Source organism: Amphiprion ocellaris, chromosome 24, assembly GCF_022539595.1.
Source record: "Amphiprion ocellaris isolate individual 3 ecotype Okinawa chromosome 24, ASM2253959v1, whole genome shotgun sequence".
Classification (NCBI taxonomy): Eukaryota; Metazoa; Chordata; class Actinopteri; family Pomacentridae; genus Amphiprion; species Amphiprion ocellaris.
In genome coordinates, this window is record NC_072789.1 from 9,424,815 (window position 1) to 9,440,622 (window position 15,808).

The following is a 15,808-nucleotide window of genomic DNA, read 5'->3' on the forward strand; positions in this document are numbered from 1 at the left end:
GAAGGGTGGAGCTCCTCTTTATGTACATTCAAACTGCAGAAACTGACTCTGCATAAAATATGATTTTGGCTTTCTGGAAATCACTACTTCCCTTTGTGAATGCTCAAGTTTTTAAAGTAACAGCATATTTAATGTGATTTTCATTACATGTGTCGCATGTTGAGCTGAATTAGCGAGAAAATGCAGTATTTGTGGCTATTTTTTTGCATTTTTAGTGGTAGTTTTTGCAGCAGATGTCTTGAAAAACTAGTTTTAAACGTAGAAAAACGTGAAATATTGCGGTTTCAAATAAAACTCTGTACTTTCACATCTGTGTATCTTACTTTACTAAATACTTAAATATTGACTTGTTTTTAACTGATGGTGCGCTAATTGCACAATTAATAAATCCTTTCTGAAGTCTTCAAACGGAAGGAAAACCTAATAAATCCGTCAACAAGAATATATTATCTACTGAAAATGATCAACGTAAACATATCAAAAAAGCAACAAAAAAAATGGGAATACATTGGCAACAGTTTTTATGCACTTTTAATGGAAAGTTGTGTTTATAAATTGTGTTTATATTCCATGTTTGTTCATTGTAGTCCAACTTTGTAACTTGGAGCTTCTTCTGTTTCATCAGTTTTTGAAAGTTTATCTGCAGATGAAAGCTGTGGATCAAGTGCAGAGAAGAATGAAGCACAATAAGTGATTTTTTTTGGTTGTTTAGAGCCAAGACCATCAAGAACACAGTGTCTGTGAACCTGGAGCTGACGGCCGAGGAGTGGAAGAAGAAATACGAGAAGGAGAAGGATAAGAACAAGAGCCTGAAAAACATCATCCAGAGGCTGGAGGCCGAACTCAACCGCTGGAGGAACGGTGAGAAAATGATCTATTATCTGGGCAAAAAGAAAAAACACATCATTTACATCGGAGCTCTGTTGGAGGGTTTTTTTCTAAACTCTCTGGGGTCTGAGCCATTGTTTGACTCTCTTAATATACAAATATGCACCTAATCAGCACTTTAAGACATATGCAAGTAATTTACATCATTTATTTAGCACAAAAGGAGCAATTTGATACTGAAAATCAATCCGCTTTGAATGCGGTAATAACACAAAACTACATTGTCCTCCAAACTAAGGTTTATTTCCACAAAGAGGGGTCCTAAAATGAAGAATATTTCCATATTAGTTATATTTTGAGAACTATTTTTAAACTCACTTATAAAAGTTTAACGAAAATAACTTTTTTTCCTTTTTGTGATCAAATATTTGACATTAAAATATTTCTTAAGTTTAGTTTTGTATCATTGCAGCTACGTGGTGGTTCAGAAAATGTAACTAGGCTGCATTATCAATTTATTTGTTAATTTGTGTGCTAAAATGGGTGTTTTCATGATGGTTTAATTTATTTTTTTCATTTTTTAACTCACCCATAATCAGCTATTATTTCATTTACTTGTCTAATATTGCAGATACTAAATTTCCCTTAATTCTAAATTAATGTAATTTTCATTATTTTTTTTAGTCTGTTAGAAATGAGCAAATTTTGCAAATTTTTACCTCAGAAAGTATTTTATTTATTACAAAAAAATATGACAGAAATCTATATACATATCCATATTTTGTGCTACAAAAATTTCAAGCAAATCGGAGACGGTGAAGCAGAAATTGATGGATGGAATGACCCACATTTCTTATCAATAAATTACAGAAATACACACAAAAACAATCTAAATCAGTGACATGATGAGAAATAATTCTATTAATTCCTGAGATATTGTCGTTCAAACATAATTTCAATGTACAAAAAAACCTGCAAAAAGTGTGTCGACCGGCAATTTAAAATAAATCTATTTAACAGTATTTGATATATCAATCTAATATTTCACTGATATCATTTTAAATATTCATAGATTGTGATAAAAAAGGGACTTTATTTACAAATATGTAAATAATTAAATTAGTAAAAATGTGCTGAAAGGGGGTAATCTCTGGAAGTATTTAAAATAACAAGGTAAAATTTCACAAGTATTTTTATAAAAATTCCAGACAATTCAGAGATGGTCAAGCAGAAATACTTCAAAAAAATCTGATGATAGATGATGATGCGAATAATAATAATAATAATAATCGTGCAGATGCAATGACCAAGTTGTTTAAATTTGGATTTATAGATGAAATTAATGAATTCCATCTATGCTGACCTGAATGTCATACCTAATTCGACCTTTAACATCACAAAACATTGCATAAATCATTGTTTATATGTTTAGGTAATATCTAAAGACAACATTTAGGGCGTTAAAGTGCCTCATTTTGCTTGCAGCTCTCTGCAGTGTTTCCTTGCAGCATCCTTTTTTCCATCTCTGTTGCATAGTAACCGCCAGCCAGCCTCCCTCTCTCTCCTTTTTCCTGTTTGCTTTAGTGTCTCTCTACCTTCCCCTCTCTCTCCTCTCTGTGGCTATTGTGTTTTTCTTTTTTTTTATATTTAACTCCCTTGCGGATGCTGATAGCGCTCCCCCTCCTTAGCAACAAATCAGCTCGACTGCAGCACACAAATGTACACATTATGCTGATGCGGTGTTTCAGCTGTGAGTCAGCCTGCTGGCTTCTCGCCGAGCAAATTTAAAACCAGCAACTCTTCGTCTTTCCAGCCCGTCCTCCTCCTCCTCCTCCTCCTCCTCCTCCTCTCCATCTTCTCGGCTGCTGTCATCACGACTGAACCGAGCCTCAATTAGAAAGTCAATCATTTTTGAAGCGCTGCTGCTGCTGCTAATCGAAAGGGGGCGTTTGATAATCGGCCTTTAGGGGGCGGCCAAGCATGAGAAATAACTGCATTTTCCTGTTATTTCTGAGCATTTGATTGACAAAAAGGCACATCATGCTTGTGTAAATGAAAACCTCATTAGCAAAACTAGTTGCAAGGCTGAATTGCTTGTTTCTTCTCATTTTGATCAAGTTGTTTTGTTGATTCCTTAACCCTGTAAAACCCACTGTTGGAAAAATACATCAGTTTTATTTTTTTAATTGTTATTTTTTAGTACTTCTCTCAGTCTAAACCCTTCTGCATTAAGGATTTCCCATGACATCTGGATGATACAATACAGAACAGTGAGATGTAACATAACATTTGACATTTTGCAGTAAAAGTCAGCACAAAACCACATAACCCCAGATTATATGACTTAAATATCTACATATTTACAAAGTTTGACCAGAGTTTGTTTTCATGGATAAATAATAAAGGTTGATGTATATTGCAGGGGAGAACGTTCCTGAGGAGGAGCAGCTGAGCTCTAAAGATCAGAAGAACGTCGAGCCGAACGACAACACTCCCATCATCGACAACCTGCTGCCGGCCGGAGAAGGTGTCTCGGTCTCTGGTGAAGAAAGGAGCAAGTACGAGGAGGACATCAGCAACCTGTACAAACAGCTGGACGACAAGGTGAGACGGACGTTTCCAATCTGTCTTTTATTTTAAGCACATCACAACTGCACTTGAACTGCTTGATTGCTGTATTTGGAATTGGATTAAAATGTTAAACCATCTAAATATAAAGTGGCCCGCTAGAGGGTCTAATCCGGCCCGTGGGACGACTTTGTAAAGTGGAAAAATTACAGAGAAGACATTAACTGCAATTTGTAAAACCGATAAATTTACAATAATTTCTAGATGTTGACAAGTTGTTTTGATCATAAAGTAAAATACTAGATTGTTCTTTTGTCACCACCGTGCTTTACAATGGGTTTGGCATTTTTGGGTTAAAGGCCTCACCTTCTCTCTTCCAAACATTTTTTTTTGTTAATTGTGGCCAAATAGCTCAATTTTTGTATAATTTGACCACAGAACTTTCCTCCTTTTCTTTGTCCATGTGATTAGCAGCAAATTATGATTGTTTTTTTGTGACGAAAACATGTTTTTCAAAATTAGGAGTTAAAGAAGTCATTGCAAACTCAACACACAAGTGTATGGAAACTTTTGTTCATGACTGTTTGTGACTTGATTACTGGATGATGTAAAATAAGATGGATGCAAAAGCTAAGTTGTGGAATCTTGTTATTTTTTTTAATATTGCTGACTTTATTTACCTTTAATATTCCAACAGGATGATGAAATTAACCAACACAGCCAGCTTGCTGAGAAACTCAAGGAGCAGATGATGGATCAAGAAGAGGTTTGTCTTCCAGTTCCTTCAACATTAAATCCTTTTTTTTCTGTTTTAAAAGCTGACTTTGTTGGATAGTTAAAAAGACGATTTCTCTTCACAGCTGCTGGCGTCGACGCGGCGCGACTACGAGAAGATCCAGGAGGAGCTTTGCCGGCTGCAGACGGAGAACGAGCTGGCCAAGGAGGAGGTGAAGGAGGTGCTGCAGGCGCTGGAGGAGCTGGCCGTCAACTACGACCAGAAGAGCCAAGAGGTGGAGGAGCGAGACCAGACCAACCTGCAGCTGACTGAGGAGCTGCAGCACAAGTCGGTGGGTTGAGTTGATCCAGGATGGAGATTTTTCTCAACATTTCTCCTCACTGTGGGCTCATTTTTCACTGCAGTAAAGTTTATGGAAACAGCAGAACCATGACTAGAACTAGAGAGAACTGAGTAATGTCTTCTGTGGAGTATGATACATTTAAGAAAAAAATGAGATTTTCTTTGATTATTTATTTTACAAAAATGTTTCAAAAATGGGAATTAACATGCCACAAACTCCCAGAATTTTTGTCACACGACTGTCGGTTAGAGTCGAGTCACAAATATTTTCTTGGTTGCAATGAGTAATGTAGAATTTCTAGTTTTTTGCAGAATCTGGTTAAAGAAAACTGTTTATTTTTGACAAATTTTAAAATGAGACATGTAGAAATAAGCAATTTTGATGAACTATCATAATTTAGGCTCAGATCAAAGACTGTCAGAAAAGTAGAAAATTTCCGTTTTTATATTTTCTGATAAATGGTGTATTTTTGCTGTTTTTTAAAGACTACATGTTTTCCAAACCCACCATTGGATTTTGGGGTTCTGAGGGTCAAATAGCGCTTGAGAATTTTACCACTAAGCCTCTTCTTTTAAAAGAAAACACAACTAGGAATACATTTCCCATCATGCAGCACATGGTTACAAGAGCTGAAAGATTTAGGAAAATATCACATTTTTTCTGACAGGTTTTTACACCAACCATGTAGATTTAAAAACCTTGACGGTAAAACTCCAGGTCAGACAGATTGCACAACATATATATTTTTATTGCAGCCTTTGTAATTTGCTAATTGCATTGTTTCAAATTACAATTTTGTTTTGAATTTAAATTTTTTTCGACCTGGTTGAAAGACAGAAGATTTATTATTTCATCAGTCAACAAAAAACTGTTTAGCAACTTTTCTGATTATAATTCAAGTCAGAAAAGGGTTTTTTTTAGACACTTTGAGTTGTTAATTTTGTCGTTAAAGGTGCTCTAAAAATATAGTTTATTCTTATTTATTATTTTATTGTTCTTCTTTGTGGGTCCATGAGTTTAAGAAAAGTTGCTGCTGATTGAACTGCTGCTGATTTCTTGCTGAAGATTACAAATACAAACGTATGCATCCAAATACAGTACAAGGCATTAGGTGGAGGACACGGATGCAGAAACTCACCGACAGTTTTTTGTTTTGGCGACAGGTGATGCTGTCGGTGGTTCAGAGGGAACTGAGTCAGCTGCAGGAGCTCAACGGTCTGCAGAGGAAGAGAGCCGCCGAGGTCCTGAACCTGCTGCTGAGAGACCTCAGTGACATCGGCGCCATCATCGGCACCAGCGACGTCAAGACGGCCGCGGTGAGATCTTTGATTCAAGTCTGCAGCTAAAGACTTTATCCATCAATCTGTAGCACCAAATTTAGATTTGGAAAAATGTAAAATGTCCTGCTGTTACAACACAAATGAGACTAGGTTCATCAGATTTGTAGAACAGTTTCTGCTGATTTGTCTGAAATTTTTAAAGCATAATATGAGGATTTTTATAGAGACGTTTGTGAAATTTTAGCTTGATATATTCAATACTTTATGAGATATATACATTTTTAAAAATTGATCATTGACCCACTTTTAGCACTGTTTTTCACATATTGATATTTGACAAAGTTGTAACAACAATATCTCAGGAACTAGCAAAGATTAAAACCTGAAATTTTCACTGTTATTTCTCATCATGTCATTGATTAAGAGTCTGTGATATTGGACAAGTAGATCAAATAATGTCTAATTATGGGTGAATTGAAATATGAAAAAAAAATTAAGCTGTCATGAAAAGTTCCATTTTTGAGCATTTTTTTTTTTTTTTAATTGTTTAAATGAAAATACGGTCAACTTGTGATATTTTCTGAACCACATGTAGCTTCATGTCACAATAATGCAAAACTAAGCATACAGAATAATTTTAGTATGAAATACATGGTTAGAAAAAAAAAAAAAAAAAAAATTTGTTGAACTTTTATAGCTGATTGATCAGATATGACAAGTTGTACCACAAAAACAAAAGTATTGGTAGATGTCCTAATCCAAGTAGAACAGTTCTGGAGTTGCTTCTCCAAATGCAACTAAGAAAATAAAAAATTTTTCAATATGGATATAATTTTTAATATTCTTACCCCATTGTGTCGACAGATGCCCTGGTTTACAGGAATCTTGTCATGTAATTTCTTTGTGATTTCTGTGGGGATTCTCACTGCATTGGGTCATTAGGATCACACTAGCTTACCGTAATTATGACTAAATATGTAGATAGTGGGATTTTCTAGTGTGAAATTTTCATGCCTCGACATATATTAAATGATAATCTAATGTACTTAAGCGAGCTTTTGACTTCAGTGGTAAATTTATTCTTATTTAGGTTCAACCTGTTCAACAATAACTTTTTTCCCTATTTTTGTGACCAAATATTTCATATTTAAAAGTATTTTTCATGTTTTGTTTTGTAATATTGTGACATGCAGCTACATATAGTTCACAAAATATCACTAATTGACTTCTGCATTATCATTTTTTTGTTTATGTGAGCTCAAAGATGTGACTATTCATGACGGCTTCAACTATTTTTCATATTTCATCTCACCCATACTCAGATATTATTTGATCTATTTGCAGATTATGAATTAATGCCATCTTTAATAGTTCCTGAGATCTTGTGGTCAAAACTGCCACACATTTCAAGAGGTGAAAAAACCTGCTAAAGGTGTTTCAAAGGACGGTTTAAAAAATTATTTATCTTCAAACGTATTCGATCTATCAAGCTGAAATTTCACAGATACCATTTGAAATGTTCACAGTTTACGATGAAAGCATTTGAATCAAATCAGAGATGGCCAAGCAGAAGGTCCCTGACGATTTGAGCTGACTAGAAAAAACAGCAGACTAACGTCTAAAACTTCCTGTATGGCTTCACCCTCAGTCCTCGGAGTCGAAGGGCAACGGCTCGGCGGTGGAGGAGGAGTTCACCGTCGCTCGCCTCTACATCAGCAAGATGAAGTCCGAGGTCAAGTCTCTGGTCAACCGCAGCAAGCAGCTGGAGAGCACTCAGGCCGACGCCCACCGCAAGATCCAGGCCAATGAGAAGGAGCTGGCTTCCTGTCAGCTGCTCATCTCCCAGGTAACCATCACCTAGGTAACCATACTCCATGGATGTTTGCACTTAGATGGAAGTCACAATCTGAGGCTCTATAGAATATTTACTTTTTTATTAAGGTGTTTTTTTTGGCTAATTTCACATTTTCACTCACTGTGGGTTCATTTTTCACTGCAATATAAAATCCTGCACCTCTATGGAAACAAAAAACATGACTAGAAGGCGAGAGAAGTCAGAAATGTTTGACACAGTTACATCGTTCAAACAGAAAAAACTGAAGTTGAATTTGTGAGATTATTTATTTTACAAAAACAGAAAAATCCTGGAATCAGCATATACAAAATTCCTTTAGGTGCGTTCATATATTACCAATGTTGGAAAAAAATATGGTTCTACATACTATAGACATTTAATTATTTACATTTTTACAACCTCTGCCAAGTCAGTGCATTTCACACGACTCAGCTCATCATCTGTAGAGAGATGTTTCACCATGCTGAATGCATCTTCCAACTACACGCACCTCTATTCACAGTTTTTAAACCATGCTTCATTTATTTTATTGATCCAGTAGGTTTGATTTTGCTCTCATTCTTTCTACTTTATTTTCTACTTTACTTCTTCTCTCTGCTTTGTGTAAAAAAATCTCTTAATTTTTATCATCCTAAGTCATCATCATCCTAAATGAGACACAAAATAAAGTAACTCTGATGAACTTCCATGATTTTAAACTTAGATTTGATTCAATTTTCCAACAGATTTGTGTTTCAAGAACTCTGAGAACAGTCGATTCTTTTTGTTTTTACAGTTTCTGGCTTTTAAATTCGGTCATTTTGGGCATTTTTTCTGAAGATAACACTCCTTTCAAACCTGCCGGGGAGTTTTTTTTTTCGGGTTTTGATGGTTGAATCACTTCTATGTGTTGTCACTTCAGCATCAGGCCAAGATCAAGTCTCTGACGGACTACATGCAGAACATGGAGCAGAAGAAAAGGCAGCTGGAGGAGAGTCAGGACGCTCTGACCGAAGAACTCGCCAAACTGCAGGCTCACGGTCGGTACACCTCCCAAACCTCTTCCGAAACTTCTTTTTTATTTGCTTTTTTTGGATATTATGTTAATTAAAAGAGAAATTCCTTCTGTACGGGTTGAGATAATAATATTTAAACAATATAATTCAGAGCACAGCAGTGGTAGATTATGTTCTTGGCTTCACTGCCACACAACCCTCGGCTTTCACTCTTCACTGAAACAGAGAGAAAACAAGTAATTTACTAATAGAACAAGCTAAATGTCGACATACTACTACATAAAAGGAACCGATTTATCTTCAGAGAAAAGACATGAGGTGTCAGGAGACGAGAAAGAGAAGGAGGACATCGGCAGACTGGACGGAGACGAGGACATCAAGGTAAAAAACACCAGCATATGTTCACAACCATGTTCAGATGACAAGATATTGATTATCAAAGTGTTAAAGTGTATTTTTATATCCTGTTCCTGCAGAAAACGCTGGAGGAGCAGCTGGAGAACCACAGGGAGGCTCATCAGAAGCAGCTCAGCCGCCTCCGGGATGAGATCGAAGACAAGCAGAGGATGCTGGACGAGCTCACAGAGTCAGAAAAACATCACTATCTCACTTAAAACCAACACTGGGGATGTAGCAGCACAGCGAGGCAGTAGGGAGAGGACTGGAAAATAGAAAGATTAGCAGCTCAGTGGACGGAGGGAGGTTTGTGCAAAGCAAAGCTAGATGTGGTTGTTTTGATTCTGGAGGAAATGAGGTTGTAGTAGGTGCTGAAGGTTTGTGTTGAGGATTTGGTTGTTTCAGTCTTTACAAACCTGCTGCACTATTGTAGGATTCCACTCAGGATCTATAGGTGCCTGCAGGACTTATGGTTGGATCTGGAGTTTCCTCATGTTTCTGAGGAAGAACAGGAACTTTGACAGTATCTGCTCACTATGACCATGTTGCTGCACCAAATATATAATATATGCAGGTTGTTTGCATATGAGATGTGCTGCAGAGTGTGTGTTTTTATTGTCCAGACATGCTTTGTATGTTTGGTAGTTAGTTTTCATTTCAGGATTGTTGTGGTTTCAAGTTTTGGAGCCAAAACAGGTTGAAAATTGCGTTTTTTTTACACAAGAGTTTGTGAAAAATGAAGAACTGGTATACATGTGTTAATTGTAGCTGAGGCGTCGGTTGTGGTGCCAGAGTATTTGAAATCCTCCATGTGATCTACTGTTTGGCAGCTGACAGTTAACAGCACATGTAGATGAAATCACTTTGAGTAAATCTGACATCAGGGCGCCTTGTTTGACTCTTTTTAAACTGATTTTTGGTTCCTGAGCTGCTGCAGTTTGCCTGATTTTAAAGTTAGCATGGTGAGTTGAAGGTATGTTTGAGCCTTTGCTAACTGAGTAGCATGTGCTTGTGCAGTCTTGTTATTTTCTTCTACACTGTTGCAGCTGTTATTTAGTTCTTCCATCTTCAGTCTAACATGAGGTCAAAACTGTCCCCTTCTATGCGTTTTTCTTCAGTTTAAAAAAGACTTAAATCACCTCAATAAATTGGAAAATTGTGAGAGTATAATTTGCTGTCGGCACAAAAAAGCATCTCTAACCGCAGCGCTGTCATGGCCATGTGCAGCATATGTAGAGTAATATTTAAAAATGGTGAAATCCGCTGTCATTCATCTGGGAATTCACCAACCCTCCATTCAGTACGGAAGGTTTTTTTTTTCCTTCCTCGTGTGATTCAGGGATTTACACTCGAATACGTCTTCAAAGAGCGGCCGTTGAGGAGGAGAAGTAGCTCAGGGAACATGTGTGAGCGTAAAGCTGCTGCATGAAAGTCATTAAATCTGGGTTCAAAGTCATTTTCCACTCGCCGGTTTTCAAAGCCGGTATGTAAAGGAAAGATTTAACACTAAAAAGTGGCTCTCGGGAGCTCTGTGAGGCTCTAACTAAATGTGGGGCTGCTTTGAGTTGAAAATCCAAACCACATTTTGAAAGCTAATAGCCAGAGAACATATATTATTAATATTTAAATGGATAAACCAACATCTTCTTACTTATTGGCACTATATTTCTTCCTCTTTCAGCCTGAACCAGGGTCTCTTACTGGAGCAGGAGAGACTGATGTCGGATTACGACAAAGTGAAGGCTGAAGAGCAGGAGAAGGACGCAAAGCTGCAGAAACTCATGTAAGTAACAGAATGTACCTGCACTGTTGAGTGTATTTACATGTTTGTATATCATCATGTTTGTGTTATTTTCTGTCCAGGCTGCTGAATGAGCAACAGGAACAAGCCAGAGAGGATCTGAAGGGTCTGGAGGAGACTGTGGTAAGTCTGAAACTGAGGATATCCTGCTTTGTTGTGGCTGTTTTTCACATTTTGGTGTTGGCGAAAGGTTTGTGCCGATACCAGTTACTTTTAAAGACACCATCCCTAATTATAATAACAAACGTCCAAATTGCAATTATATAAACTCTATTTATCTTACCTGCTGTAAGTTAAAGTTCTATTAGTCTGATTGTACAAATAACATATCATAGCAAAGAAACATATAACAAATTGGGGGCTGACTGAATTTCTGATTGTCTGTATTTAATTTTTTACTGATTTATGGGAATAAATGAATTTAAAAATGGCACTACTTTGGCTCTGGACCTTTATCTACCTGTGGTCAATCTGTCTTCTCGAATGATTTGATTGGTTATATGTCACAAATAAAAGTCTCCTTTAACGTGAATGAACAAAAGTGTATCAACAAAGTCTCGTGTTAGAGTTTGTGTTCTTTTAAGATTTTAAATACTTTCATTTACTGCAAATTTATATCAACTCCAAATGTCTCATATCAGTCTCCTTGATCACTAATAATCATAGTCAGCCTTGAAAAACCCACAAAACACCCCTCTTACTCGACCACACTTAGTACAGTCCGGTTCCCCCTTCTATAAATCTGCTTGGAATCTTCCACTTCCTGTTTGTCAAAGAGGCCTTCTACCTGAACAGGTTTTGTTGGAGCACATGCAGCAAACATTTTGGGTAACTGCACTTTAATATGGATGGATGACACTGAATTAGAGTGTGTTTTAATGAGACTGAGTTAAGATGTGTTGCTTTGTCATTAAATGGTAAATTATTTGACAAAAATCACCAGAAAGGTCTGAAGTCTTTACTAGTTTAGCGTCCCACATGTTCTTTGGCTCAGCTAAAGCTAACTGTCTGCAACTTAAGGCTCTCTTGAGTTGCTTGTTGTTAAAATATCTCACTATAGGTGCTGAAGCTCAGAAAGTCTGAGATGTTTGTTCAGAATAAGCTCATTCTCAAGTCTTAGTTTAACTTTATCATTTGTTTTAACTTTGCCTCATTAGCTTAGCGTTAGCCAAACAACAGCACATGTGGGCTAGGGCATGCTAACCTGGCTAACATTTTAGACATTCAGAGGGATTCTGAAATAACTTAGGAGTTAATGAAAGAGCAGCACATCCAGACTCAGTCTCATTTATTTATAGATTCAAATTCAGTGTCATTTATTGATGTTAAAGTGCAGTTTTTCAAATGTTTGTTGCACATGCTCCCAAACCAGTCCAGGTGGAAGACGACGTAAAGAGAAAGCACAAGAGTTGAATGTCACACATTTACATTGGAAATAAATGTCCTTTTATTAGGGATTGCCATGCAAAAGTTGAATTTTCCTTTTATGATGTTCAAAACTTTATTGACTGTTTTGTTGATGTTGGTTTGTAAATGTTTTTTGACACTCAGCCCCAAAGATTAAAACCTATGACTCACAAGCTGCGACAATTATTATATTAACTCTTTCCTGACTAAATTAAGATAAAAAGTGAAACTTGTCTTATTCCTGCTAAATGAATGTAGATAATTTAGGTTTTCTTTCCTCTTGAAAGAAAACCTTCCTATGATAATAAACTGAATATCTTTGGGTTGTGGACACTGATCAACATTTTCCACCATTTTATAATATTTTATGGACCAGAACAAGTAATTAATTACTGGAGAAAACAATCAACAGACTAATTAAAAAAGAAAATGTATTTTCAAACATATATGGCTGAATTACTCCATCATTACAACTTGCCAAACGTAATGAATACAGATAGTTTTAAAATATGCCAAAATAAAAAAATGTAACCTCTTATTTTTCATATGTTTACTTTGTTGACTAATCCCATTTATTATTTGGTTTATAAGAGATTAATCGATACTTAAAATAATGGTTTCTGGTACTTTCTCCACTAAAACTAATAAACATGAGTTTTTTAAATAATGCAGTCCCACAACTACAATAATAAATAAATCTGGTGGTGGATTGCATAAAATTTCTAATAAATGATGATAAAGTGTGATATTAAAGGTTTGTGGTAATAAAAATGTCAAACTAAAGATATCAAGTTTAACATTTGGATGGAGGTTGATAAAAGTTTACCTAGCTTCATTTCTCTGGAGCCGACTCGATGGATTTTAGGGATCGTGGTTAAATACCTGCTCTTCTAGTCGTCGCTGTAAAAAGTGACATGATCCTTGCCGACTTCAACACCTCTTCATGACAAGTTCTTCTGCCTCCAACCTCGTGGAAACTCGAGAAACTCGGGAAACCCGTCGAGACTCGGATTTTCGAAAAACTCGACGGGCGGGGGAAGGTGTGGTGGGCGGTGGGGGAGTAGAGGGGGGCAGTGGGGGGAGGTGGGGGGGTAGAGGGGGGAGGCCGCCACCCACCTCCCCGCCTACTCTCCGCCCTGACTCCACCCAGACTCCGCCTTGGCTCCGCCCATGTGGTCACTTCAGGAACTACGATGTCAAAGGGACGACGAATTCATATTTTTTCATCTGATCTGTAGCTCAGTGAGTTAAGGATTTGCCTATGGAGCTGCAGGTCGCCGGTTCAAGACCAGACACTTCTTAAAGTTTTTGAAAATCCTGACAAACATAACCAAATGAAAATGCCGGTGGCGGGTCTTGAACCTGCGACCTCCCACTTGGGAGTCTGTCTTCTTATCTCCTGAGCTACTCGCTCAGATACTAATTCTTTTCGGTTTTGCGTATTTATCATCTATTTTTTGTCGTTTTCGAGTTTTTTTTTAACTCGAGTCTCGACTCGACCGTTTTTCTCAGGAGGTTGGACTTCAGCCTTTGTGCTGGAGGGTTGAACCCTCAGTTCCAAGACTTTCCAAAGCCTCCAGACCTCCCGAGCCCTCAGGACCTGAGCTTTCACACAGTCTGAGGACTGAAATTTTCTAAGTCCCACAGTAGTTCTCTGTTAGTTTGAACCTTTAGACAGTCTGAGGACTGAAATTTTTGAAGTTCCTGAGTAGATCTCTGTTAGTTTGAACTTTGAGACAGTCTGAGGGCTGAAATTTAAGAATTTCCTTAGTACTTCTCTGTTAGTTTGAACTTTGAGACAGTCTGAGGGCTGAAATTTAAGAAGTTCCTTAGTACTTCTCTGTTAGTTTGAACTTTCTGGTTAACAGAAGCCTTAAAACTTGTGACCATGAGTTTTGATTTCACATTTAGACCATCCATCTGAGTTCTTCTCAGACCTTCACCTGTGGGTTTTTTAGAAATCCTCAACAAACTTTGATTCTCTTCACTGAACAGTAAAGTTTGTAGAGATCAGAAGGTAACATTAGTTTGATCAATGCCTTCAACTACTAGTAGACTTTATCTGGAAAGCAGTTTTCTGAAATGAGTTCTTAGTAAATCTGTCCACAATCAAACCAAGAACATAGAAAGAGGAAATGTTTGAAGAAACAACTTGATGTTTTCACTTCAGCCTAGAAAATGGTTTAACACCTTTATCTGTTTTTGCTCTTTTTGATAGTTTTATTGTGTCTTGTTTAATTGAATCGTCTAAAGTTTAACTGGTGTCTTTTCAAATGTTTTGTCTTTAGTTTTATTCTTCTAAAATGTTTAGTGTCGCTCTTTTAGGGTTGTTGTTTCTAATGTTTGATCTGATTCCTAAATGTTTTGTCTTTTTAATGTTTAATTGTTGCGTTCTCAAATGTTTTATCGGCTTTTCTAAGTTTTATTAGTTTGAAACTGTTCCTTTTCTTTCCCAATGTTTCATTTTTTGATTAAATCTTTTGTGTTAAAGGTTTTTCTTTTTAAATGTTTGATCATCTTTTAATGTTTCATTTTATTTTTAAACGCTTCACTGTATTTTTATTGTTTCATTTCCAATTTTATGTTTTATTGTCTTTTCTAATTAGATGTTTAAATTTTAATTAAATGTTTGGTCTTTTGTAATGTTTAATAATCTAATTAAATATTTTGTCTTTTTTAATGTTTGATATTCTTTAAACATTTTTAGTGTTTAATTTTCTAATGCTTTGTATTTCATGTTTAATTATCTAAATGTTTTGTCTTTAATATTCTTTTTAATTGCATAATTTTATATTGTATTTTTTAATGTTTAATTTTGTAAGTAAATGTTTTATATTTTTTAATGTTTTTCTAATTAAATATTTTGTCTTTAATGTTTAATATTCTTTTTTAATTAAATTTATTTTTTAATGTTTGTCTAAATGTTTTGTTTTTAATGTTTAATATTCTTTAATTGTTTAACTGTATTTTTTTAATGTGTAATTTTCTTTTTAAAAGTTGTATTATATTAAATGCTTTGTCTTTCTTTTATCGTATTTAATTGCTTTTTTAAATGTAGTTTTTTTTCGTCTTTTTTTTCTGTAAATATTTAACCCCAACCTTAAAAATGAAACAAACCCTTAAATCACAATGAAAATACTTCTGTTGTCACAATCATGAATTAGTCAAATATTCAATTTATCAATTAAACTTTATTTGTTTTGCACCTTTCACACAGTTAACAGATAACAAGGAGAAAATTGCTAGAACAATGATTAAAAACTCAAAAAACTATATATGAAAAAAACAAAAAAACCTATATAATTTAACAAATGTCTTGCGTTCAGGGGATGGGGCAAGTTTATTGAAGTCTTCGATGATCTTGGGCTTGCACGGTGAATCGTTTAAAATATGCACTTGAGATTCAGTCTAAGGAACAACAACAACAACAACATCTCCTGTTTTCTCCTTTAATGACTCGACTCTTCTTGTGCTTTCAGGCCAAAGAACTACAGACTCTTCACAACCTGCGTAAACTCTTCGTACAGGACCTCACCACGCGGGTCAAGAAGGTGCATCTTCTACCGGACATACAGGATGATTTAGCTTTATCGTTGTTC

The 15,808-nt window shown here is 36.0% G+C and overlaps 1 protein-coding gene across 3 annotated transcripts in view; it reads left to right on the forward strand.

Moving 5' to 3' along the window:
- Positions 1-15,808, forward strand: part of LOC111564001 (kinesin heavy chain-like) — a 31,917-nt gene that overhangs the window by 11,358 nt on the left and 4,751 nt on the right. For all 3 annotated transcript variants that reach the window (XM_055008486.1, XM_055008487.1, XM_055008488.1), the window contains 12 exons: positions 713-861; positions 3,251-3,432; positions 4,094-4,162; positions 4,257-4,463; positions 5,639-5,791; positions 7,404-7,601; positions 8,512-8,629; positions 8,910-8,986; positions 9,082-9,191; positions 10,683-10,784; positions 10,865-10,925; positions 15,689-15,760. In XM_055008486.1, the coding sequence (XP_054864461.1) occupies positions 713-861; positions 3,251-3,432; positions 4,094-4,162; positions 4,257-4,463; positions 5,639-5,791; positions 7,404-7,601; positions 8,512-8,629; positions 8,910-8,986; positions 9,082-9,191; positions 10,683-10,784; positions 10,865-10,925; positions 15,689-15,760 (1,498 nt within the window). The remainder of the gene's footprint in view (positions 1-712; positions 862-3,250; positions 3,433-4,093; positions 4,163-4,256; positions 4,464-5,638; positions 5,792-7,403; positions 7,602-8,511; positions 8,630-8,909; positions 8,987-9,081; positions 9,192-10,682; positions 10,785-10,864; positions 10,926-15,688; positions 15,761-15,808) is intronic.